This window comes from Carcharodon carcharias, chromosome 7 (assembly GCF_017639515.1).
Source record: "Carcharodon carcharias isolate sCarCar2 chromosome 7, sCarCar2.pri, whole genome shotgun sequence".
NCBI lineage: Eukaryota > Metazoa > Chordata > Chondrichthyes > Lamniformes > Lamnidae > Carcharodon > Carcharodon carcharias.
The window spans coordinates 169752236-169778833 of NC_054473.1; the positions used below are offsets into that span (position 1 = coordinate 169752236).

The window sequence follows — 26598 nt, forward strand, 5'->3', positions numbered from 1 at the left end:
AGAAGATTCTACAGAAGTATTCCAAGAAGAATTTGGGTTTTCCTAGTTTTGGTATCATTTTTCCCACAGTCAACACCACAAGATCATTGATCTATTTACATTCCATCCCACATTGTTCTGGTCATATCATGTTAATACCTGGTTCTTGCCCCTAACACGAGTCATTACTACTTTCTAACAAAATGGAAAGATTGGGTATCTGTTACTGGAATTGCTGATTCCATAAAGGTTAGGCAGTTTTGGATGGTAAAGATTTGATTGGTGAATTTGCTAGGAGTGACCAGCAGGTGGCTAAAATGCAAACTGCTTTGAAATTTCTTGTACAGTATTTTGTTTCAAAACAACATGTAACCATCAAGCGGAAGCTTTACAGTAGTAAAACTTGACCATTTATTGATTTTTTTTTTGGGCAGGTACCATCACCAAGAAAGCTGCAATGGAGGGGACAAAACAGTCAAGGGTATCTCGTCCACACAAGATCAGTGAATCGTCAAAGGTTGGTGTAGCCCGAAACTCATCAAAAATACTGCATCTGATGTAATTATTATTTAATGAGGGAGAGATCCTTGAATTACACAACAATATAGCAGCTAAAAATGTTTCTTCATCTCCAACAAGAGATACAAATCATTTTATGACTTTTGGCTACTTAGCAAAGCTCATAGAAGCTACCTCAGAAGAAAATGGGTGATGTGTCTTTTATTATGGTCAGTGCACTTTTAATGATCAGGTCGTCGAATGACATTCAGTGTAGAAGAGTTGAAGGAGCCGACAACATGTTCATTTGCCCTACCCAGTAAAACACTTGAGCATTTTCTGCACTATGATGGTGGCCAATGTTCCCTCTAAGATGCACGCAGCAACACAGCAATCTGGAATACACTGCACATTGAAATAAACAGGCTGCTCACAACTTCTTCAGTTCAAGTATAAAATAAGTCATGACTTAGAATATGTTGTCTGTAGTGCACTTTGGGACGTCCTGAATAGTGAAAGGTGCTAGACAAATGCTAGTCTTTTCTTTCTAGTACTTATTTGTCATGTATTACAATATCAATAAAGTTTTTAAAAATTGAATAAGTTCTGATGGTCCTACTACTGAGAAATAAAAATTCTAATGGTTTTTTAAAAAATAAATCAAGAATTAATTCTTCTCACAGATTTTGTTGTCTTAAGTTCCAACTGGGGCACACTACCTACGAGGTAGGTAAGGTTATACTATCGCATGTTAAACCTTTTTCATCTACTTTCTTCTTCCCTTGACAAAGTTTCACTAGTGGTGCACTGTGCAGTATAAATGCAGTCTGCCACAATATGGACCAGATGGTCCCCATTGACCCAGTGTGGACTGAGGACACTGAATGTTGTGTATTTTTATTTAATTAGTTGATCTCTTGTGATGTTCATAGACAGACATTTTTTTAAAATCTCTCATAACTATAAATGCATTTCACTTATACTATCCACCTTGCACACTTTCCCTTTACTTGTTTGTCTACAACTATTTTTTTTCCCTTTCACTAATTCTTTGCTTCCTCTTGTCTCTCTCCTTTCCAGTATATCTCTCACCCTATATGCCTTGAACATAATCATAGTCAACAAATGAGTCCAAATTAACAGCTCCTCACAGATACTAAATTATTTGACATTTACAATAAGCTCTCAATTGCTGTATGATTCCATATATTCATTTGAAGTGAATTACCCTATATGTATCATTGTGTAGCAGGCAAAGCACTATCTTCGCCATTGGCACAGCAGTAGAGGTTTGAGCTTCCTCATGGTTAAAATAAGGTTTATTGCAAGTATAGGTCAAACCAAGACATAAGGTATAGGATTCATCATTGAGGGTGGCAGGTTGAAAGAGCAGCTAATAAAGGATAAGGGACCCTATGCTTTATAAGTAGCGGTATAGAGTACAAAAACAAGGAAGTTAGATTAAACCTGTAGCAAACATTGTTTCAGCCTTACCTGGAACATTGTGTCCAGGTTTGGCCACCACACCTTAGGAAGGGAAGGATGTGAAGGCATTGAGAGGATGCAGGAAAGATTCACGAGAATGGTTCCAGGGATGAGTTATGAAGATAGATTGGAGAGGTTAGGACTGAGAAGAGAAGGCTGAGGAGATTTCATATTCAAAATCATGAGGGGTCTGGGCAGAGTAGATGGGGAGAAACTGTTCTCATTGTTGGAAGGATCAAGAACCAGAGGGTACAGATTTAAGGTAATGGGCAAAAGAAGCAATGGAGACATGAGCAAAAACTTTTTATTCAGCGAGTGACTAGGATCTGGAATGCACTGCCAGAGAGTAAAGTGGAGGCAGATCATGACATTCAAAAGGGCGTTGGCTGAAAGGGAATCATCTGGAAAGGAAAAATGTGCAGGGCGCTGAGGAAAAGGCAGGGAAGTGGCACTTGGCGAATTACACCTTCAGGGAGCCAGCACAAACGTGCTGAACAGAATGGCCACCTTCTGTGCTGTAGCCATTCTATGATTCTACACCCTGACATCAAACAGAAAGTATGTTGGACCCAGGGTCTCCAATAGTGAGAATGGCAAAGGCTGGAATGGAGATAGACATTCTCACTTGTTAGAATATATGTCAACAGCGCTAGTACTATGTGGTTATGATGTATTAGCCATTAACAATGAAATAAGTATTGCGTAGTATTATCAATTACTGCTTTAAGCTTTATTTCAGTATTTGGATGATTTTTAAAAATATACTCTAAGTCTTCTGACGGTTCGCCTGGTTAAACAAGTTGCTGACTGAGCAGTACCAATCAGCAAGGTTCCAAGCTTGACACCCAGTATTACAGACTAGCTAAGTTTGCTGGTAATGCATGATTAGGTGAGAATGTAACTGGTGAGAAGGAAGCAAAGAGGCTGCAGAGGGGCATAGACAGGTTTGGCTGAGTGGCAAGAACATGGCAGCTGGAACACATTGGCCAGAATCTTGTAGCAAGTGGTGAAGTACGCCGCTTGCTGCATCTTGCCTTTATCGTAGACTGCAGTGAAAACTTGTCACCCGGCTGCAGTGTGGACCCATCGACGAGGTGAGTGGGGAAACCTAGTGATGAGACGCAGTTCCAGTGAAGCCACGTCCCTGCCATTTGACATCATGAGCTGAAGACATGCCCCTTGAGGTCTGCCTTTAGCTCAGTGACATGTGTTTTTAGTCTTATCTTTAATCTATTTTTAATTCAACTTTCCCCACGTGTTCCCCCATCAGCACCTGCTCTGCTCACCCCACTCTCCACACCCCAGCTCTGCTTTCCCACACCCCAGTAACATGACACCCACAGTTGCATCCTTCCTTCCTCACTGGCTCTGCTCTGACATCTGTGGGACAGTGGGAGGGAATGGGAGTGTTGCAGGGTGGGTGGGTGGCATGGTAGGGGGAATTAGTGAGGAAGCCCAAATGGTGTGCAGGAGGGAGGATTGAGCAGAGCCTGGTGTGTGTTTTGGCTGTGGTGGGGGGGTGGTGGTGATGACGGTGAGCAGAGCTGAAGGTGCAGGAGTGTTTTGACACACCAACTGATTTAAAGGACTACACTTCTGAGCAAGCCTTGCAACTTTTTGGAACAGCCCAAAACTTGCGGGGCTGTTGTGGCTCTCACTGGTGGGGACTGCAAGATCCTGCCTAATGTGTCAAAATGTGAAGTTATCCACTTTGGTAGGAAAAATTTAAAAGGCAGAATATTTTTTGAATGGTAAGAGACTGAAAAATGTGTGCATTCGGACAGACCTGGGTGTTCTTGTACATGAATCACAAAGTTAACATGCTGATACAGCAAACAATCAGGGAGGCAAATGTTAGCTTTTATTACAAAAAGATTAGAATAGAAGAGTAAAGAAGTCTTACTACACATTGGTGAGGCCACACTTTTACAGTAGTGTGTGCAGTTTTGCTCTCCTTACCTAAGGAAGGGCATACTTGCCGTGCAGGGAGTGCAATCAATGTTCATTAAACTGGTTCCTGAGATGAAGGGATTGTCCTATGAGGAGCGACTGAGTAGATTAGGCCTATATTCTCTGGAGTTTAGAATAATGACAGGTGATCTGATTTGAAAAAAAATTCATAAGGGTCTTGTTGAGAAAATGTTTCCTCGAGCTAGGGAATTCAGACTCTAGGATCACAGTCTCAGTTGAGTCAGCCGTTTAGGACCGTGATGAGGAGAAGTTTCTTCACTCAAAGCATTATGAATTTTTGGAACTCTCTCTTGCAGAGAGTTTTGGATGCTCTGTCATTGAGTATATTCAAGACAGAGGTGGATAGATTTTTGAGGGATATGAGGATAGTATGGGAAGGTGGAGGTTGAGGTAGAAGATCAGCCCTGATATTGAATGGGAGAACAGGCTCGTGGGACCGAATTACCTAGTCTAGCTCCTATTTCATATGTTCTGATCACAGTTAGTTCAGTGGTATAATTGGAAGCTGAGTCCTGGACTTGGCAGGAACAGGGATAGAGGCATTGGCGGCGCTGAAATCATCCATTGTATCTATCACCTGATTGCTTTGCTGAAAATGTGAACGTCGATGGAGGGACAGAATGTTATTTGTTTATTTTATTCATTCATGGGGTGTGGGGGGGTCACTAGCCAGCATTTATTGCTCATCCCTAATTGCCCTTGAGAAGGTGGTGGTGGTGAGCTGCCACCTTGAACCGTTGCAGCCCCTGTGGCCCAGCGACAGTGAAGGAACGGCGATATATTTCCAAGTCAGGATGGTGTGTGGCTTGGAGGGGAGCCTCCAATGTGATAATTGAATGTCTGGTAACAAAAGGAGGAGGAAAGCAAATTGTATTGCAAGGTATTGTATGTCATTAATATTTTTTTTCTCCCTTGTTTCCTGGGTCAAGTGCAACCCGGAATTTGACCATACTCCTATATCGCTCAGTGGTATAGATGCTCTCTGGCATTAGCAGCTTTACTATCCTTCCATAGCACAGTCTTGCATTGCAAGCCACTTGATGTGATGTTTATTAGTATAGATGTGTAAAAGTAGATTGTGTTAACATATGCAACTTTATGCCCCATAACTTCTTCCTGCAAGGAGTTTGAGTTAAACTTGATTGCAAACAACTTGAAAGATTTCTCTGTTAAAGGGACTATGTAAATGTTGAGTTGTTGCTGAGTAGGCACTGAACAAAAGCCAAAAGGACAGAAATGGGAAATGACAGCACGTTATGTAACTCTAATAACCAGTTTCAGTAGCAGTGCCAAAGCCTAGTGATAAGTTGCCTATTCTGAGAAGCTTGCTGTACCCACCTGTCACAACCTCCACTGTTTGTGATTTTTCATGTTGCTTGTCTGACATCTGGTACTGGTTGAGCAGTAATTTCCTTCAAATAAATATTGGAAAGGCCAATATTTGGCCCCCTGCCACAAACTTCATCTTTAGCCACCCTCTACATAGTCACTGCTTGAAGCTAAACCAGACTGTTTGCAACCATAGCATCCTATTTCATCTTGAGCTGAGCTTCCCAACCTATATCCTCTCCATCACCAAGACTGCCTACTTCTATCTCCATAACATCACCCATCTCCAACCTCCCTCAGCTCATCTACTGGCGAAACACTCGCCCATACCTATGTTGCTTCTACACTTAACTATGCCAATGTCCTTGCCAGCTTCCCACATTGTAACCTTGAGTTCATCCAAAACTTTTCTGCTCTTCCCATAGCTGGCACCAAATAATGTTCATCCATCATCCCTGAACTCTCTGACTAACAGGTAACTCGCACTCTGATAGTCCTCATGCCTTGGGTTACATCTCTGAATCATAGTTACAAACTAAAGTTAACAGAAACAAAATTAAAAGCAACAGCTAGATAAATCAATTTGACTTGTTTCCCCTGTCTCAAACTGCTGGCACTTACTTTCAGAACCGTCATCCTTGACTAAAGACCTTTATGTGAGAGGAAAGAGACTAATGAATTGCATTAGTAATTGTATTTACAAACCATCCCTTAGTTTGGAGGCTGAACTGTGCCAGAGGATGCTCGGAAGGGAGTATAATTTTCTCAGAATCTGCCTATGGAGGTTTCCCTTACTTAAAGTTTATACTTTTGTATAAAGCTGATTGCAACAACATTTATCAATGTAATTTTTGGCCTGCTAATCAATATTAATTATTTATAATCAGAATAAACTTGATCTTACCCCTTATGCTCATTGAGCAGCCCGTATAAATGGAGGTGCTTTTGAACTTGTGTTGGCACAAGACAGATGGTGTGGTATGCATAGACCAATGAAGCCCAGGCCAGCTCGAGGATCAACAATCACATTAGTGATAATATTACAGGCTAACCACAAACTATCTACTTATTTAATATCACTAGAAAACATTTTAATTAAGAAATTTTGATCTCTCAAGTATCTGGGTATCATAATAAAATAAAAGCAAAATGCTGCAGATGCTGAAATCTGAAATAAAAACAGAAAATGCTGGAAAAACTCAGCAGGTCTGGCAGCATCTGTGGAGAGAGCGAAACAGAGTTAACATGTGGAGTCCAATATCAGTCATCTTTGGAACTGAAGAGATGTGATGGGTTTTATGCTGTTGAAAAGAAGGAGGGGCAAGTGGAGCAAAATAGAAAGTCAAGGATAGGTTAGAGGGCATGGGAGATTAAATAACAATGATGTCATGCAACGCAAGACAAAGAGAGTGGTAATGATAGTATTGAAATCTAAAGCTTTGGTCCAGAGTGGTGTTAATAGCAGATAAAGGGTCAGCACTCTGAAAGAAAAAACACTTGAACAAGATGCAGATTGGCACTTTGGACTGGGTGCTACAGTGGGGTGGGCAATTCAAAATAGAGGACAGCGTTCATGGTCTGAAGTTGTTGAACTCTGTGTTGAGTCCAGAAGGCTGTATGGTGCCTAATTGGAAGATGAGGTGCTGTTCCTCCAGTTTTCTTTGGACTTCATTGAAACATTGTGGCAGGCGAGGGACCGAAATGTGACCTGAGAGCAAGATGATGAATTGAAATGGCAAACGACTGGAAGGTTGGGGTCATGCTTGTGGTCTGAGCAAAGGTGTTCTTCAAAGCAGTCACCCAGCCAATGTTTTGTCTCTCCAATGTGTGGTGTAGCTAAGGGTACAGTACCCATATGGGCCCTAGTTATGCCTATCTTTTTGTGGGGTATGTGGAACATTCCTTATTCCAGTCCTCCTCACCAACTGAGTTGACAGGGCCCTCAACCATGTCTGACCCATTTCCTGCACTTCTGCCCTCGTCCCTTCCCCTCCTGCCCAGAACCATGTTAGGGTTCCCCTTGTCCTCACTTTCCACCTCCTCAGGATCATCCTCCACCGTTTCCACCATTTCCACCTCACCCGTCAGCATTCCAAAGGGGCCATTCCCTCCATGACACCCTGGGTCCACTCCTCTATCACCCCTGACACTTCATCCCCTTTCCACAGCATCTTCCCATGGAATCACAGGAGGCAGCCCACCTTCTCAAGGACAATTAGGGATGGGCATCCAATCCACCAGCGTTCACTCCCCCACCATCACCACACAGTGGCAGCAGCGTGTACCATCTACAAGATGCACTGCAGGAGCTCACCAAGGCTCCTTAAATACTCCCTTTCAACCCACAACCACTTCTTTCTAGAAGGATAAGGGCAGCAGAGACATGGAAACACCACCACCTGGCAGTTTCCCTCCAAGCCCCTCACCATCCTGACTTGGAAATATATTGCCTTCACTGTCACTGGGTCAAAATCCTGGAACTCCCTCCCAAACAGCACCGTGGGTATACCTACACCACATGGACTGCAGCAGTTCAAGAAGGCAGCTCACCACCACTTTCTCAAGGGCAATTAGGGATGGACAATAAATGTTGGTCTAGCCAGTGATGCCAACATCCCATGAATGAATTTTTTAAAAAAATCCTGCATGTTTACCTTCTCCATCCTCACAATCCAAAACCCCAAACATTCCTTCCAGGTGTAGCAGTGATTTACTTGCACTTGGTTCAGTTTAGTCTACTGTAATCACTGTTCACAATGTAGGCTCCTCTACATTGTGGAGACAAAATGCAGGCTGGTTGATGCTGACCTTCTGGTCGCTTGCCATTTCTATTCACCATCTTACTGTTATGGTCACATTTCTGTCCTCTGCGTGCTGCACTGTTCCAGTGAAGCCCAACATAAGCTGGAGGAACAGCACCTCATCTTCCGATTAGGCACTTTACAGCCTCCTGAAGTCAACATTGAGTTCAGCAACTTCAGACTATGAACTACATCCTCCGTTTTTTTTCCCCAAGTGCCAGTCTGCATCTTGTTCTTGTGCTTTTGCTTTTAGAAAGCATTGGCCCTTTCTCTGCTATTAAAACATTCTGCTATTTTTGCTTTCTGACAGTGCTGACCTTTAGTTTGCTACTAACACCCATTAACACCAACTCTGGACCAAGGATTTAGATTTTAAGACGATCATTACGATACCCTTTGTCTAGTGTTCTATGACACCTTTGTCATCTCCCCTGCCCTCCAACCTATCCCTGACTTTCTATTTTACTGCACCCCCTCCCCCTCTTCAACAACCTAAAACCCATCACATTTCTACTTCACTTCAGTTCCTAAGAAGAGCCCGAATGGACTCAAAACATTAACTCTGTTGCTCTTTCCACAGATGCTGCGAGACTGGGTTTTTCCAGCATTTTTTGTTTTATTTCTGGGCATCATGCCCCTTTTTCCCTTGAGTTTAATTTGGTTATTTTGCTATCCTCTCAACTATCCCCTTATGCTATTTCAACGAGCCCAGTTTGTTTCCACGAGTAAATATGGTGGGATGCTGAAATAAAAACACAGACTGGAAATACTCAGCAGCTCTGGCAAAATCTTTGGGGGAGAGAAACAGAGTTAAAGTTTCATGTTTATGACCTTTCATCAGAATTTCAGTATTTTACTCTTGCCAAACTTTAAAAAATATTAACTTTATCTGAATTGCAAGAACTATTTGATTTTCAGGATTATATGGTTTGATATTCAATAAACCATTGCTCTCTGCAAAATCGTTGGACTTTATCTCATTGCTCAAAGGTTAAATGTGCTGCCTGTTGAGTTAGTTGCCCTAGGCTGAGTTGACTGATCACAGCTGGGAATGCTTGAAGCGTGCTGTTGGCTTCCACGTAGTAGGCAGGGCAGGTGATGGAAAATGGAACAGAAGTAGGCCACTCAACTGCTTGGGCCCATTCTGCCATTTGATTAGATCATGCGTGATCTGTACATCAATTCATTTACCCGCTTTTGTTCCCTATCCCTTGACACCCTTAACTAACAATCTTTCGATCTCAGTCTTGAAAATTTTAACTGACCTAACATTCTACAGCCTTTTGGGGGGAGTGAGTTCCAAATTGTCATTACCTTTTGTGTGAAAATGTGCATCCTAATTTCACTCCTGAATAGCTAGCTCTGTATTGAGTTCTCTGCATCAGCTCAATCAAATCCCTTAATCATTTTAAATAACTCAATTAGATCATCATTCAACAAACCCAAGATAATATAAGACAAGTTTATGTAGCCTGTCCTCATAATCTAACCCTTTCCCCTTCAGTATTATTCTGGTGAGGTTGCACTGCATTTCTACCATGGCCAACATACCTTGCTTAAGGTTACGTACAACTGAAGCAAAACTTTCTCATTTTTGAATTCCAATCCCCTTAAAACAAAGGGCAATATTCCATTGCCCCTTATTGATTATTTCTGTGGTTCCTGTTGTGCTACACAATGGCTTCTGCTGAAACAGGGGGATGTACGTACATCGAGAGAGGACAGGATCAGGCTCTATTGTGATTTCAATGATCTTGTTGCCACTTGCTGTTCAGAGCCAACTATCAAAAGTAGCCTTTACACTTAGGCAATGGATGCATAGGAAATTGTTGTTTGCCAACAACTGTAGCCAGTCTGAATCAGTGTTTCAGGAGATTAAAGTAAAAGTTTAGGGACAGGACAGAAATTGAATTGTTAAATGGAGTGAAAGCTTTACAATCAATATTGAAAGTACTCAGCGCACAAATATATAATGTGTACTACTATTGAAAATTGTTATTCTGCCATTTGACATTTGATATCCTAGGCTGGATAGTGACCCGTTCATAGCAAACGGATGAACAACCTTGGGTGAGATTTTCCTGCCTTTGCACCTAGGTAGGTTTTTTGGATTGCTTAAATGCACCAAGAACCAGAATGTTAGGCAGAGAGGAGCACGTGACCATAATGGAATACAGTTGATTTTTTTTTATTGATTAAAGAGGACAGAAAATTGAAAAGGCTCCATTACAAACGTTCATTCCTCACTATCCATTTTTCCTGTACTTACTGTGCAAAAATTATCTCATAGCCTCACAAACAGGAAAATCTATCAATTGATGTCCTTGACCATCACTGTCCAGAGTCCTGCAGCACTACTTTTAATCTTCACACTTGGCATAAATCGATTCCTGTGGTAAAAGAGCAAAGCTAGCTATAGTACTTGAATGAGTGCATGCAAAAACCTTTAGTTTTGTGCTCCAAGTGGCAAAATGGGAGATAACATCATCTTCACTCCTCATTTATGCTGGTGAGTGAAGATGAGGGAAAACTTCATAGACCAGCAACAAAAAAGGGCAGAAAACCTCAAGTTAGATAATGCTATAAAATATTTAGATAACTTATTTGTAGAAATATATTGTAAATATATGGAAGGGAATTTGCAAGACACCTTAAGCCAGTTTCAGAGTGCTCAAAACCCCATTAGCTTCTTCATGATGTGACAAAACCCATACCATTTCATTGGATCATTCTCTGCTAACTCCCATTTAATACATTTACTTTGTATAATGCAGTAGTGAATAATTGTAGGCTACTTCACCAGGAGTTGAGCAAATATCTATATTTATATTTTTGGCATTTTATTCAGATTCTTAAACCACTTTTTGATTCTTGAAAAAATCCTAAGTCTGTGCAAACTGATGTAATATTTAAGAACTGTATGAGTAACATAATACCTTTACTATACCTGAAAACAGCTATAATAGCTGTCATCACATAATCGTTAGTTATATGGTAATCATTTCTGACTTCAATTATTCGGCATTGTAAAAGAAAGGATGGTATAATACATTTGACTACACATTTATTTATGCCATTACAAAAATGCAACAATACATTGTTTTGGTTGCTGCAGTTGGAGTGATAAATCTGGAAAATTGTGCTGCATTTTATTAAAATTATACTAGCATCCAGCTGATCTTAACAAAAAAAAATTTGACTTTTAGAGTTTGAGAGCGCACAGCTGGTTTAAATCAACTGATTGCATAACTAGTTTTGGCCACTGGCCAATTTAGGAAAATGCCTTTTTAGAATTGTTCATATTGACGCTGCATGTAAGTAAAAGTTTGGAAAATAATAAAGAAACAAAGTTAGAAAGGATTTGGGTACCATTACTGGTCACAATAATGAAGCTGAATATTTCCATTGAAGCTCTTGTCAAACTAATTACTAGGATGTCTTGAGGGGATTAGCCTGTGTCAAACCAATTTATTCAACCTTATGCAGGTTATTGAGACCCTCCTGGATTTATTGTACTTTACTACACTGTAGTCTCTGTGCTGGTAAGTGAATACTTCAAAATATACAGAGTGAACTCAAATGTGCCATTAACAAATGTGTAGACTTTTTGTACCTCAATAACACATGTTCTAGGATTTCCTGTGCACTCATTTTGACTAAAAATACCAAATGAAAGAAAGTACAGTAATCTTAAAGAGTATTGTCTTTCAGGTATACAGGTGGGCAGACCATTCCAGTGTCATCCTTCAGGGGCTAAATGAGCAGAGACAAAGGGGACTGTTCTGTGATATCGTGCTTGTGGCAGATGAACAGAAAGTGTCAGCGCACAGGAACCTGTTGGCTGTTTACAGTGACTATTTTAATTCTATGTTTACAATTGGAATGAGGGAAGCTTATCAAGAAGAAGTTGAGTTGGTTGGAGCCTCCTACATAGGCCTGAAAGCTGTGATTGACTTTCTGTATAGCAGTGAGCTCCCTTTAGATGGTGGAAATATTGACTATGTGCTGGAAACTGCACATCTTCTACAAATTTGGAAAGTGGTAGATTTTTGTTGTGAGTACCTGGAGAACGAAGTTAGTGAAGAAAACTACCTTTATCTTCAAGAACTGGCCTCGATTTATGACCTGGAGCGATTGGACTGTTATATTGACAGCTTTATTCTGCATGACTTTGGCACCCTTTCCTTTACTCCAGAATTTTTGCAGAACATCTCTGTGCAAAAACTTTGTCTTTATTTGGAGAGCAACAATGTACAACATGAATGTGAGCATGATTTGCTGCAGGCTGCACTGCAGTGGCTGACGCAGAGTCCCGAGAGAGTGCAGGATGCTCGCCTCGTTCTTAGAAACATCCATTTCCCACTTATACCTAAAAGTGATCTGTTATATCGAGTTAAACCAGCAGTGTGCTCCCTACTTCCCAAAGAAGCAAATTGTGAAATCTTTTTGGAAGAAGCAATATATTATCACAATAACATCGCAGAACAACCAGTACTTCAGAACAAACGTTCTGCCCTTCGCTCAGATATTGAAAGGCTATTATTTATTGGCGGGGAAGTGTCAGAACGTGGAGAAGAGCTGAGTGATGATATGTGCTTCTTTGATGCTGCAAAAGGGCAATGGTTTTCTGAAACAATGCTGCCCGCAAGACGGAGCCATCACTGTGTAACTGTGTTTGGAGGATTTATCTTTATGGCAGGCGGAAGCTCATCTCGTGACAATGGAGGTGACGCAGCTTCAAACATCCTTTATAGATATGATCCCAGATGTACTCAATGGTTCAAGGTAAATTTCTTTTCTATAACTTGACATCACTTCTATTCGAACATCAAAAATGAACCCATACACGAACATTTTGCAGCAATATTTCCAGGTCTCTTCCAGGTTTTCTGTTGTCATTATCTTTATGCTGTAGAGGGACAGTAACTTTCATGAACTGATAGTTATCATGTATGAAGCTGCCAGGAAAAGTTTTAAACAACGCTGTATAAATGGGTTCAAGAAACTGCTATAGATGTTTCTAGAGAAATAGAAAAAATATTATTCTAGAGCAATAAGAGAAATATTAGAGCATTTCATATAGGGTACAAGTTTGACCTGTAGATTCTCGATTGAACTTAAAATCCCATCATTCAAATGAACCCTAATCAAATTGAGTTTATTTAATGTAATATTTACACTTTCTTTTCTGCTCATTTGACATAATTGGGAGAAAGAGAGACTCAGTTGCTATAAGCATGCATTGATACTAGTTCGCTCTACAATAGCAGAACCAATTTAAGGAAGGTGTAATGCTAAAGGAGTCTGCTAGTAAATTCCAATAATTGAAATTATCTAGTGAACTCCTGTAATCCGTATTAAACGCAAACTGTCAGTAGATGAATAACCTTTTACCCACAAGTATGTGTGCCGGGGGTGCGTGCGCGTCATGGTGGAGGGGGGTCGGGGGGGCACGTGTGTCGGGTTAGGGCCTTATTCAAATTAGCCATTTAAATAGTGAATAGCATTTAAAAATTTCAATGGAATACTGTTTAAAAGTTATAAAATTGCATATGTTGTTTCTTAGATGCTCTAGGTTTGTTTTTCAGGTTGCTCCCATGAATCAGAGGCGAGTGGATTTTTACTTGGACACATTTGCAAACTTTCTGATAGCCGTTGGAGGAAGGAATGAAAATGGTGCTTTATCCTCTGTTGAAATCTATGACCCCAATAATGATTCCTGGTCCTATGTTGCTGGCCTACCAAGGTACTGCAGTACTTTTTCATATAGTTAGTCTTGCATGATTCTATGGATTTCTTGCATGTATTTACTGCAGAGTCTGCAATGAATCATTCATGATATCTTAAATATATAAATTGGCTTTCATCAGTGAATTTTTAAAATACACTAAGCTGCTGTTGTACAAAAGTTTATTTAATGCAGAAAACATCTTGAGATCTCAAAGATTACCGGAAAGAAATAAAGGAACAGGCACCAAGTCATGGTTTCAATTAGGAGAGATGACGGCTAACTTGGTTGACAAAGTTTAACGTCAGGGTTTGTGATGGAGGTGTTAAGGCAGGCTAGGATTTAAGCAGATATCATTTAAAATTTTCAGTGCATAGAAAATGAGTTCTAATTGTTTCCAGTTGTGATGCATATTGCAATACATGGCTCAGGTAAGGCATTTTAATGCCTTTCTTTGGCAGAATAATACAAGAAAAGGGTACAAGCATACATCAGAATAACAAAGAGTTTGAAATAAAGGTGCTGCAATATATTCAGCAGTTTAAATAAAGTTGGTTTTTTTATACGTTTTAATCCAAATGAGACAGACAAGTTTTGAGTCATGGGTTAGAATGAGATAAAGTAAGAAACAGTGTGGCAAACATTAATTTTAACACAGATTAGGACACTGAAAATAGCATTTTCAGCACTATCCCGTTGCTATGAGCTTGATGCTATATATATACCTGTACTGTGTGTACAATACATTGCCTATTTTGCACACAAACTCTTAAAATATGTTGAAGTGTCTTATCCATTCCATATTTTCGGCAGAATCTAATGCCATGCACCACTAAACAAATTATCATAACAACCCTCTATTATCTAGATTTCTCTCTTGACAACTCGTCAATGGTCACAAACTCTTGCCTCCTCACAGTATGATGGCTGAATTATTCCATCCTGATTTCCTTCATGCCCTGCCTTGGGGTTTTGAAATACTTACTCTTCAGTTGTTTGAAGATGCAGTTTAATGAAGTGTAACCAACAACTATCATCTCTGATCTTTGATTCCACCCCTTGTCCTTTTTTTTTGTCGCTTTTTTTGCCTTTGCTATCTCCTTTCGCCTCAAAAGGTTCTTCCACATCTCTTCCATTGCTAAAGCTGTCTTCAAGAAGCTTGGTTTCTTTTTCATGGTTTCAACTTTTTGTTAACTGGAACAAAAAAAAGTTGGGCGGTGTGGGAGAAGGATAGCATTATTGGTTAAAGGATCAATTACAGCTGTGAGGAGAGATGATATACTAAGTGAGGCATCAAATGAGGCCAGAAACAGAAAATGCTTGAAAAACTCTGCAGGCCTATCAGCATTTTAGTCATACGGACTCGAAACGTTAACTGTTTCTCTCTCCACAGATGCTGTTAGACCTGAATTTTTCAAGCATTTTCTGTGTTTGTTTCAGATTTTCCGCATCCGTTGTATTTTGCTTTTGTCAAATGAGGCCATATGGGTTGAGCTCAGAAAAAAATAAGGGCCAGCCACACTGCTAGGAGTGTACCCCAAATAGTGGAAGAGAGTTAGAAGAGCAAATATGTAGGCAAACCTGAGTGCAAAAACAATAGGGCCGGAATAGTTGGGGACTTCAATGACCCAAATATCAATTGGGATACGAACATTGTGAAAAGCACAGTAGGTGCAAAACTCCTGGACTGTACTCAAGAGAACTTTTTTTAGCTGGCATGTAACAAGCCCAACGAGAGGGGGTGCAATTCTAGATTCAGTCTTAGGAAATGAAGCTGGGCAAGTGGCTGAAGTAGCAGTGGGGGACCATTTTGGAGATTTTCATCATAATACAATTAGATTTAGCATCATTATGGAAAAGGACAAAGATAGAACAGGAGTGAAAGTTCTAAATTGGGGGAAGACAAATTTTACGAAGCTTCGAGGTGAGCTGGCGAGGATGGACTGGATACAGCTATTAGAAGGGAAAACTGTGTCAAATCAGTGGGAGGCACTCAAAAGTGAGATTCTATGGGCACAGTGTAGACATGTCCCCACAAAAAAAGGGTGGTATTGCTTAATCTAGAGCCTCCTGGTTATCCAGAAGCATACAGGCCAAGATAAAGCAGAAAAAGAAAGCATATGACAGTCACAAAAGGCATAATACTATAACAAGCCTAGAGGAGTATAGAAAGTACAGAAGTGAAGTAAAAATGGAAATTAGGAAAGGAAAGAGAGGATATGAAAAAATATTGGTGAATAAAATCAAAGAAAACCCAGAGGTGTTTTACCAGTACATTAAGAGCAAGAGAATAATGAGGATAGGGTAGGGCCTATTAAAGATGTACTTGGTAACTTGTGCGTTGATGCTGAAGATGTGGGCAGGGTTCTCAATGAGCACTTCCTCTCTGCCTTCACTAAGGAGAGGGATGATGCAGACATTCTAGTTAATGAGGAAGAGTGTGAAACATTAGATACAATAAGCATAGTGAGAGAGGAAGTACTGGAGCGACTGACATCTTTGAAGGTGGATAAGTCATCAGGGCTGGTTGGATTGTGTCTCAGGCTTTAAAGGAAGTCAGGGAGGAAATAGCAGATGTTCTGAGGATTATTTTCCAATCCTCACTAGATACTAGGTACCAGAGGATTGGAGGTCTGAAAATTTTGCACCATTATTTAAAAAGGGTTCAAGGGATAGGGCAGAAAATTTTAGACCGGTCAGTCTGAGTTCAGTGGTGGACAAGTTATTGGAATCAATTCTGAGAGACAGGATAAACTGTCACCTAGAAAAGCACAGGTTGATCAAGGACAGTCAGCATGATTTTATTAGGGGAAGATCGTGTCTTATTAACTTAATAGAATTTTTTGAGGCAGTAACAAGGACGATTGATGAGGGTAGTGCAGTTGATGTGGCCTACATGGATATTAGTAAGGCATTTGACAATGTCCCACATGGCAGACTGGTCAGGAAAGTGAGATCCCATGGGATACAGGGAAAGGTGGCAAGTTGGATTCAGAATTGGCTCAGCAGCAGAAAACAAAGGATAATGGTGATAATGGTCGATGGATGTTTTTGCGAATGGAAAATGGTTTCCAGTCGTGTTTCACAGGGCTCAGTGTTGGGGCCCTTACTGTTTGTTGTATATATTAATGATTTGGGCATAACTATGGGAGGTATGATTGGAAAATTTGCAGATGGCACAAAAATTGGCCATGTAGTTGATAGTGAAGAGGATAGCTCTTGTCTCCAGAATGATATGAGTGGGCAAAAAAGTGGCAAATCACATTCAATCTGGAAAAGTGAGAGGTAATGCATTTAGGTAGGGCAAACAAAGCAAGGGAATACTCAATAAATGGGAGGATATTGAGAGGGGTTGTGGAAGTGAGAGACCTTGGAGGTCCCTGAAGATGGCAGGGCAGGTGGATAAGGTGGTAAAGAAAGCATATGGAATGCTTTCCTTTATTGGACGAGGTAATTAATACAAAAGCAGGGATGTAATGATGGAACTGTATAAAATGTTGGTTAGGCCATAGCTGGAATTTTGTGTACGGTTCTGGTCACCATGTTACAGGGAGGGCAGAATTGCTCTGGAGAGAGTACAGAGAAGATTTACAAGAATGCTGCCAGGACTTGAAAACTGCAGCTATGAGGAAAGATTGGATAGGCTCGGGTTGTTTTCCTTGGAACAGAGGAGGCTGGGGAGGGTGACTGAATTGAGGTGTACAAAATGAGGGGCCGAGGTAGGGTAGACAGCAGAGACCTGTTTTCCCTAGGGCTCAATTACCAGCGGGCATAGATTTAAGGTGATTGGTAGTAGAATTAGAGGGAACATGAAAAGGTTTTTCACCCAGAAGGTGGTGGGTATCTGGAATTCACTGCCTAAATCAGTGGTTGAGGCTGAAACGCTCAACTCATTTAAAAAGTACTTGGGTCTGCATCGGTAGCACCGTAACCTGCAAGGCTATGGACCAGATGCTGGAAAGTGGGATTAAAATGAGCAGCTAGTTTTTTTTCATCATTTTACTGGCCAGCACAAACATGATGGGCTGAATGGCGCCTCTCTGTGCCATATCTTGTCTATGGATAGGACTGTTATTTTCCTGGACTGTCTCATCTTATGCCTCCAGTTGTTCACTTTCGGTGCTTGTTCTCCATTGGCCCAATAATCATGCTCCTGTGATCTTTCCTTCTACTCCATTTAATGTATAAATAAGCTCTTCACCCTCCTATCCTACTTTGTTAAAATTAACGTTTGTCACACTGTTTTCTACTTTACCTCATTTTAACCCATGACTCAACTTGTCTCTCTCATTTGGATTATTATAATATAAAAAGCTATTTTGTTTGAATTGTTGAATATAATGCAGCACCTTTATTTCAAACTCTACTGTTATTCTGGCCGCATCTGATGTACGCTTGTACCCTTGTATCATTCTGTCATGGATTCTATGTCTGGATAAGGAATAGTTTGCCATGTACAGCGCATTCGAATGAAGTAAGCTTTTCATGAAAAACAATGGAATGTTTCTTCAAATCTTAAATCCTTGAATTTATTATCACCTCCCAAGTCCATTCCACGTTCCAGCAACCTCCCTAATCAGGTTTTCAGCCACTGCAGCAGCATTGAAACAGCCCTAATCAAAGTCACAATTGACATTCTCTCATACTATGACCATGTGTACAATCTTACCTTCTTGACCTTTGATATGGTAGACCATACTGTCGTCCTCAAGCGCCTCTCCTCCGGTTGAGTGGGATTACCCTCACTTCATTCTACTCTTAACCAGTCGTTGTCAGAGAATTTCCTACTATGGCTTCTCTTCCTGCTTCTGTACTGTTACTTATGGAGTCCCCTTTGGATCTATCCTTGGCCCCTTCCTATTTCTCATCTACATGTTTCCCTTCAGCAGTGTCATCTGAAAAGGTATCAGGTTCCATTTTTATGTTGATGACACAGCTCCACATAACCATTATCTCTCTTGGCCCCTCCGTTGCCCCTCTATTGTCAGACTGCTCATCTGTCATCCAGAATCATCTCCTTTTAAGAAACTTCTTAAACCTCTTTGTCCAAACTCTTAGTTACTTTCTCTGACTGTGTCACTGCAAACATTCCTATGTTATGCTTTGGGATGTTTCACTGTGTTGGAAACACTATATGAATGCAAATTACAACAAACGTAGCCTTTGAATAAAAAAGCTTTTATAAATGAAAATGCAATTTAGAAAGTAGCCCAGTGATTTATCACATCATTAGAAACACTTTCCTCCTTTATCTATTCTATGCAATGTAGTTATTATGACTGTTTCATTAACGAGATCCTTGCCCCTTTCTTTCATAGGTTCACGTATGGCCATGCTGGTTCAATATATAAAGAATTAGTGTACATCTCAGGAGGTCACGACTACCAAATCGGACCCTACAGAAAGAATCTTCTTTGCTATGACTATAGAACTGATGTTTGGGAAGAAAAAAGACCAATGTTAACTGCTCGAGGATGGCACTGCATGTGCACACTACAGGACCATATCTATGCTATAGGTGGCAGTGATGATCACATTGAGTCTATGGAGAGATTTGATATTTTAAGCGTGGAATGTTACAGCCCACAGTATAACCAATGGACCCGAATTTCCCCTCTCTTGCAGGCTAACAGTGAGTCAGGGGTAGCAGTTCTGAATGGAAAAATTTACATTCTTGGTGGCTACAGCTGGGAAAATACAGTGTTTTCAAAATCTGTACAGATATATAACAGAGTTGAGAATAAGTGGCACCGTGGCCCAGACCTCCCAAAATTAATTGCAGGAGTGTCAGCCTGTAGTTGTGTGTTAAAGCCTCGATCTCCAGAGAAGAAGCTGAAGACTAAACATCAGGACTGCAGTAGTTAATAACCAGTACAAAAAGGCATAACCTCAGGATGTCTATTAGTTTAATTTTAGTTATGATATAGAAAAAGCATGTAGCAACCCTCACTACTGTTAGGTTTCTGCCATTTGACAATATTTTTTTAAAACAGCCACCTATTCTATTTATTCACAGTAACAGCTATGTAATGCTGTGTTCATGCACAATACTTTGCCATCAATGGCATTATAGAGGCCAAAATCGTTGAGTGATCCTGAAATGTGAAAATTGTTTTTTATTACAAAACTATCCTAAGGGGGTTGGAGATAGAATTTTTTTTCCATTCAGCCAAAGTTAACTTTATGGCATTAATTATAAGCCTATTTGGGGAAATATAGTTCATTTGAAAAGATCCATTCGGTCTTAAATTTTGTTCATGTAATTGAGTGCATGACACACCCACATGGGCTTCCGAGCAGTCTGGCCCTATTTTACATATTTAATATCTACCAGACCTGATGTGACCAAATTTGTTGGTTTTGCTAAGATATTGGGCGTTTGTTGGAATGGCCAAGTTATAAGGTAAGCAGTGTTAAAATCAATGAATGACTTGAAAGAATGATGTTACAAGTTTAATACAGTATGATAGTCTAATATCTGGCAATCAAAATAACAAGCTTGGTTCCTAATGTAGCAGTTAGCTATTTTACAGATCAGTAAGTTCAATAATAAAATAGAATAAGTTCATAATTTTAAAGTAATTCATTTGGCGATATCAACTGCCTTGTTGCAGTGCTTTGTTTACATAATCACCAAAAAGACAAGTCCTAAACTATAATGAAGTATGTTTGTTTCTTCCTTTCCTCCATTTTTTGTTTTGTCCTACATCCTTTCCAATGTTGTATTTCAGTAGGAGCTGCAGAAACTCTAGTGCTTCCCTGGCACTGCTAAAATCAAAAACTCCCTATGTTCATGGCTGAAGTTACATCACTGAAGTATTATTGCTCTGCAGATCATGTTTAAATATTTTTTTAAATGCCCTTTGCTATGAGAGTCAATATTATTTCAAAAATACATATTTAAGAATAGTTAATTTCTTGATCCTTGCACATTCTTTTAAAGCCAAATATGTATTTTTCCTCATGAGACATTGTAAAATATTTGAGAAATGCTTACCATTTTTCAGAACACATTCTAACCGTGTTCAAGCACAAAAGCCTGGAGTCTAAATATAAGGTCAGAAGTTTCCTTTTGTGTTTTTAAAATATAAAGCACATTTGTTTTAAGATTTTTGTAACTAAGCTGAAAAATTATGAAATATAGCAATAATATACACGTGTAAGGCTTTTAGATTTCTAAGAATTTTTAGATTTTTAACAATTTACAACTCAGCATGTGTTTGAAAATGCAAGTGCTGCAGCTTCACTTTCAGTGTACCTTTTTAACAGACTTGTATTTAAAATCTATAAACCCTTGACAACTATTTGTATTCCTGCATCTGCCCATTAACCACACACCCCCCCCCCCCAAAAAAAAAACAGTAATTCAAAAGGAATGATTGCAACAAGATTATTAGTAACGGAAGTAGACTTTTATATGTCACCATAGTTACTGATTTTACTATTAAAAGTATACTAGGTTTGACTTTTTGAGGAAGGTGCCATTTTCTTTATATTAAAATGGCTTTTTAAAAAAAAAGCTAAGCACATTCACTGCATTCATTGAGCAAAGTGGGTGTAGAGGACCCAGAGCTACATTTGCAAAGGCTCTCTATTACATGTATGATTTCTTGTGCAGTACTTTGCTCATTTTATCTCACTCATACCTATCTTTTCACATACCTATCTTTTGGAGGAACACACGAACTGATGAGAACTATCTGCTTTGGGGTGGGATTCTTCACATTTCTTTGTTAATTTGCATGTTTTTTAAAAGGCACCAAATAGAAAGGCTTTCACATTTTGATTTTGTTTTAAATAAACTCTTTTCCAGGGAAAATTTAACCTTTGGCAAAGACAAAGTACGCGTAGCTCCAAACACCAGTAGAAGTTCAAGATGGAAAAGGTGATAGTGGTGAATTATATCTCTCTCAAAGTAACCGTAGCACTGATGTTTAAGATGCAGGAAATACTCAGCAGGTCTGGCAGCATCTGTGGAGAGAGAAAAGCAGTTAATGTCTCAGGTTGATTACCTATTACCGGAACTGAGACAAGGAGGTCGGGCAAAGAGTTAACTTCAGGGAGGAGTTATGAGACATGCTAAAAGTGCACTTTGCAAAGAACAGATTCAGGGTAAATAGATTTAGAAATGTGTTAAAAGAAATCTTTGTGGGAAGTTGGCTGGGCAGGTTATAGGACCAATAGTTTACTCATGCCAGAAGTTGTTATTAAGTTATCAGAAACTTCAGTTACTTGCTAGGAGTTTATGGCTGAATTCCATTCATCTTCGTGTTGGTCTGCAAGTATAAACGATACCTACTGCCAATTCACACTCTCCTAATGCTGTTTGCAAGTCTCGACTGCTTGACAAGAACCAAATTAGTTGCAGTTGGCTACAAGTGTGTAGAAAATTAAGAGTCATTGTTATTATTTACTATGTGGTAATGTACTTCCATCTGAATTATAATTGGAAATGGGGAACAGGTTCCTGCAGTTTTCAATTTAATAGTTACAGAAGCTTTTGCATCTTGGGACATTTACACCTGAAAGCTACAGGTACCTACACCATTCTATATTTCAAAAACAGTAAAGTTCAATAATATGATAGAGTAGACATGCCAATTATTGTGTTTATCTTAAGTAAAGTAATTGTTCTGCAGTGCTGGTACCATAAATTGTAAATATCATATGTATATGTGAGTAGAGCAACTGTATATAATGAAAACAATATACATATTACTCTTATGTTTGGTACTGCCAACTGAAATGTACAGTGTTCCCTTGTACAAAATAGCACCTATTTATTTTGATAGTAAACTGCCTCTTGGGGGTTTTATTTACCTAAAATGAGCATGCTTGCATGTGCTGTGTTTTAAGTGAGTTTTTGTTTTTGGAGAAATGTTTTTAATATATACACATTGAGGAAGTTAATGGTGTTTAAAAACAGTTTGCTTTTTAAACAAAGATGTTATAAGGTGTAAAACAGTTGAACTTAAATTATGTGGTGAATGTCAGTGTTTTCTGTAATTGTGGATTTATCCTCTTTCTGTTGTGATGTTAACAGCTGAATCACATGTACAGCTTCTGAAATTAAATGCTCTTCGCAAACTGCTTGAGTATTGGTACTGTAAAATTGCGATTATACCATTTTACATTGGCATTTTGGAATTTTCGAATGCATACAATCTGCAACCTTTTCATTTCGGTGTTAATTATGCAGCTGGATATTATATGCTAGAACCCAGCTGGTCACCAAGAGCCTACACTTGCTGAATATTTGACCCCTCAAATTTGTATAGGTACAGATACCTACTGACCTTGCACTATTTTTTGATAGGCATAAAATTGCTGAAATATTTACCAGCATAACAAAATGTACACTGCAGAGGACTCTTATTTACCTGAAGTTCTACAATGATGATGACAAACCTGTTGTTAACTAATTTACTTGGTTATATAATAGGATTGTTCAGTTTCCTGTTTAGCCATCAAGACCCTAAAAACTGGCAAATTTTGGAAACCAGTCTTGTAAAATTGTTCTGGAGAACGGTTGCTTTTGAATGACTAGTTTTCTCCCATGGAGTTGACACATGCGGGTAGACTTGCTGATAAAATTGCCAAATTCTGTTTGTGACAGATGTTTTCGGGTTTTCTGGCCTTGTGCACATCAGATATTGAGAAATTCCAGCATTAATACCAAAGAGGTATTTGACACATTTTAATTTTTCCATGTAACATTATGCCAATCGAGAAAGAAATGTTATTGGAGTACATTTTTAACTCGTTGCCTGGGTGTTAAATTGGTGCTGCAGAACAGCTGATCTTTGGAGGAATTGTCTAATTCTCATTGATTTCCTGGAAATGAAAATCTGCCTGTTTCTATAATGGATGGCTGATTCACATCACCTGTTTAACACTGAGGCAGCAAGTTTCATTATAGGTCATGTAAGGACAGTTAATGTTAAACTGCAGCCACTCATTGTGATTGTTTAAAATCCTTTGTTCTCATTTATTGGAATGTAAATAGATCCTGCTACAGGTTCCTATTTTTCTAGTTCTACATTTTTTCCCTATTTCCCTCCTTTACTTTTTTTTAATTTTTCAATTGTTAAAAATACTACTTTGTAGAACTGGATTTGACTTGACTAAAACCATTAATAAACTCAGTTGTTCACTTAAAATTCTTTTACTTTGTTAATGATTACCTGTTGCAGACATTTATATACAAATTATTCATAAAATATCTAGGCATTCATTCTGTCTTTGAATGTAAGTATAACAATAGGAACATTACAACAAAAGGGGGTTGGTTACTAGCAATGTAGAAAGTAACTTGTGTTGGTTTTAAAATGCTGAGTTTGGAATTTGCCAGAAGCAGTTCATGGGGCAGATTGATGACACAATACATGTGGTCACTGAAAATCCTAGCAAAAGGGATTAGTTTGTTACTTTGCATTTGTCTCCCTACTGACTGGTCTGCTTCTCACTAATCTTTCAAACAGCCTTAAAACAGTAAAGAGTGATCAAACCTGCTACTCTGCCTGAATGCACAAGAAATGTTTGTATTTTAGAGAGGCAGGTTCTTTACCATCAGTACTTTTCCAAGATTCTGATGTATTTTACTTTTTATGATGCAACTTATTCACTTACAAAAGGACATTTTTTTGCTCTTAATAAAATGTGAAATTTTGCTGACATTCCCAGACATGTGAAAGAACTTGCACTTCCATCGCATTTTTTAACAACCTCAGAATGTTGAGTCGTACAGACTCAAAACGTTAACTCTGTTTTTCTCTCCACAGATACTGTTAGACCTGCTGAGTTTTTCCAGCATTTTTTGGTTCTGTTTCAGATTTCCAGCATCCTCAGTATTTTGCTTTTATCCGGATGTCCTAAGTGCTTTACAGCCAATGAAGTACTTTTTAAGTGTAATCACTTGTAATGTAGGAAAAGCAGCAGTCAATTTACCCACAGTAAGAGCCCTACAGCAATCTGATAATGTAATATACTTTTTAGACAAGTATTGTAAGGTCACATGATCTTAATATCCAATAGCAGAGTAGCGCAGGCTACCTTAGTGTCTTGATTTAGTCACTGATGAGCAAAGAGAGTTTTATGTTGTGAGCACAAATGTAGGTGCTGAGTTTAGTTTGTAAATAAACAACATGTCTATTCTAACAACGATCTCCTGATGGTGAAAGGAACAATATATACGTAAAATCTTTCTGAACAAAGTACACAATTTTAAAATGAAACTGCTGAGCCAATTTAGGAACGATACTGCCAGGAATGAAGACAGACTGAACATTTTTCCCTCTTCACATAATTTGGTTTTTTTTTTGGTAGTGTTATGCAGATTCTTGGGGTGGAATTTTCCCAAATTTGCACTAAGGAAAATGCCGTTCCACCTCTCGACTGCGATGCCAGGTTTTCACGCCGTCTTATCCCAAACCCGCCACGTTACTTATGCATTCCGGGGAAACACGCTGTTTCCATGGCAGGCAGGCTGTCATTCGCCCGTCTGCCATCAACCCACTGTTGCATCAGACCGGCCGCCATGTTTAAAAGGCAGCCACCAGCTCACCGCTGCTGCCCAGGAGACATGGCCAGCAAAGAAAAAAAGACCCCAGTCTCGAGCTTTAACGACGGGTCCCTTGAGTAATTGCTGGATGCCGTGGAGGCCCACTGGGATGTCCTGAATCCTTGCTCTGGCCACAGGATGGGCAGCAACGTGACCAATCCAGCTTGGGAGGCGGTGGCAACAGTGGTCAGCGCCAACACCCTTCAGAAGAGAACAGCCACCCAGTGCCGCAACAGGATGAATGATCTCCATTCCACCAACGTAAGTCACTTTTCTCATCACTCTCAACTCTCAGACACTCAAACCCAGAACACAGCCACAGGGCCCTCACTCTCTGCCAGTTCAAGGGACATCGCCATTCACACACTCAAACTCACCGTCATTGTCCTCATCCCGTCCATGAGACAACTCCCCACCCGCATAGGCCAGGCATACTTATCATTTGGCCTGGCAGGCGTCCTGCTTACACTTTCACCATCTCTATCCATGCAGGTCAAGCTGGCACCCAACAAGAAATAGAGGTCACAGACTGGTGGTGGAATGCCTGAAATCAAGGTCCTCACGGACTTTGAAAACAGAGCCATCCAGCTGGCCTGCCCGATCTGGACTGGTCCTGTGCTGACAGTGTGGTTAGCGCTGCTCTACCAAGTGAGTGATGTGTCCTCTTTCACAGGCCATTGTCATGCACTAATTATCTCTCCTTGCTTTCGCAGGGATATCTGTCAAACAGCCGACAGAGTCCATGATCCAGGGCCTCCAATCAAGCCCCAAAGAAACCTCTGAAGAGGAAGCTGGAGGCACCATCCCTAAGTCCCGTCACAGCGCTCACCCACACCCTCCACCAGTGCAGAGATGCACACCTCGGTGGGACCTAGCTTTAGAGTATCTGGTGAGCACATCACAATGTCTGATCCGCTGCAGGCACCAGCAGGGTCTTCTCAGGTCCCTGACGCCCAGAGGACTGCTGGAGGCCAGAAATTTGCTGAGTCCGAGTCACATGACAAGCTTCTGGACTCAGTCATGTCATAGTTACTGGAGCTACAAAGACAAACTTGGGAATATCAGGAAGGGTGTCTGCTGCCCTCATTGCAAAGCACGATGGAGGAGTCCATTCACCTTCAGTCTGAGGTGATAGTGCCGGCATGCCAAAGCACCGAGGTCAACACTGGTAGGATGGCGGCTGCCATGGAGATCTTGGCCCAGGCACTTCTGCGCTGGCTCAAATCCATCACTGACCTCCAACAGTG

General features: G+C 40.1%; 1 protein-coding gene across 4 annotated transcripts in view; it reads left to right on the forward strand.

The window, feature by feature from the left end:
* Positions 1-23951, forward strand: part of klhl36 (kelch-like family member 36) — a 33864-nt gene extending 9913 nt beyond the window's left edge. For all 4 annotated transcript variants that reach the window (XM_041192207.1, XM_041192208.1, XM_041192209.1 and 1 more), the window contains exons 2-5: positions 414-496; positions 11775-12848; positions 13652-13809; positions 19110-23951. In XM_041192207.1, the coding sequence (XP_041048141.1) occupies positions 437-496; positions 11775-12848; positions 13652-13809; positions 19110-19656 (1839 nt within the window). In that variant the 5' untranslated portion in view covers positions 414-436 and the 3' untranslated portion in view covers positions 19657-23951. The remainder of the gene's footprint in view (positions 1-413; positions 497-11774; positions 12849-13651; positions 13810-19109) is intronic.
* The last annotated feature ends 2647 nt before the right edge of the window (positions 23952-26598 follow it).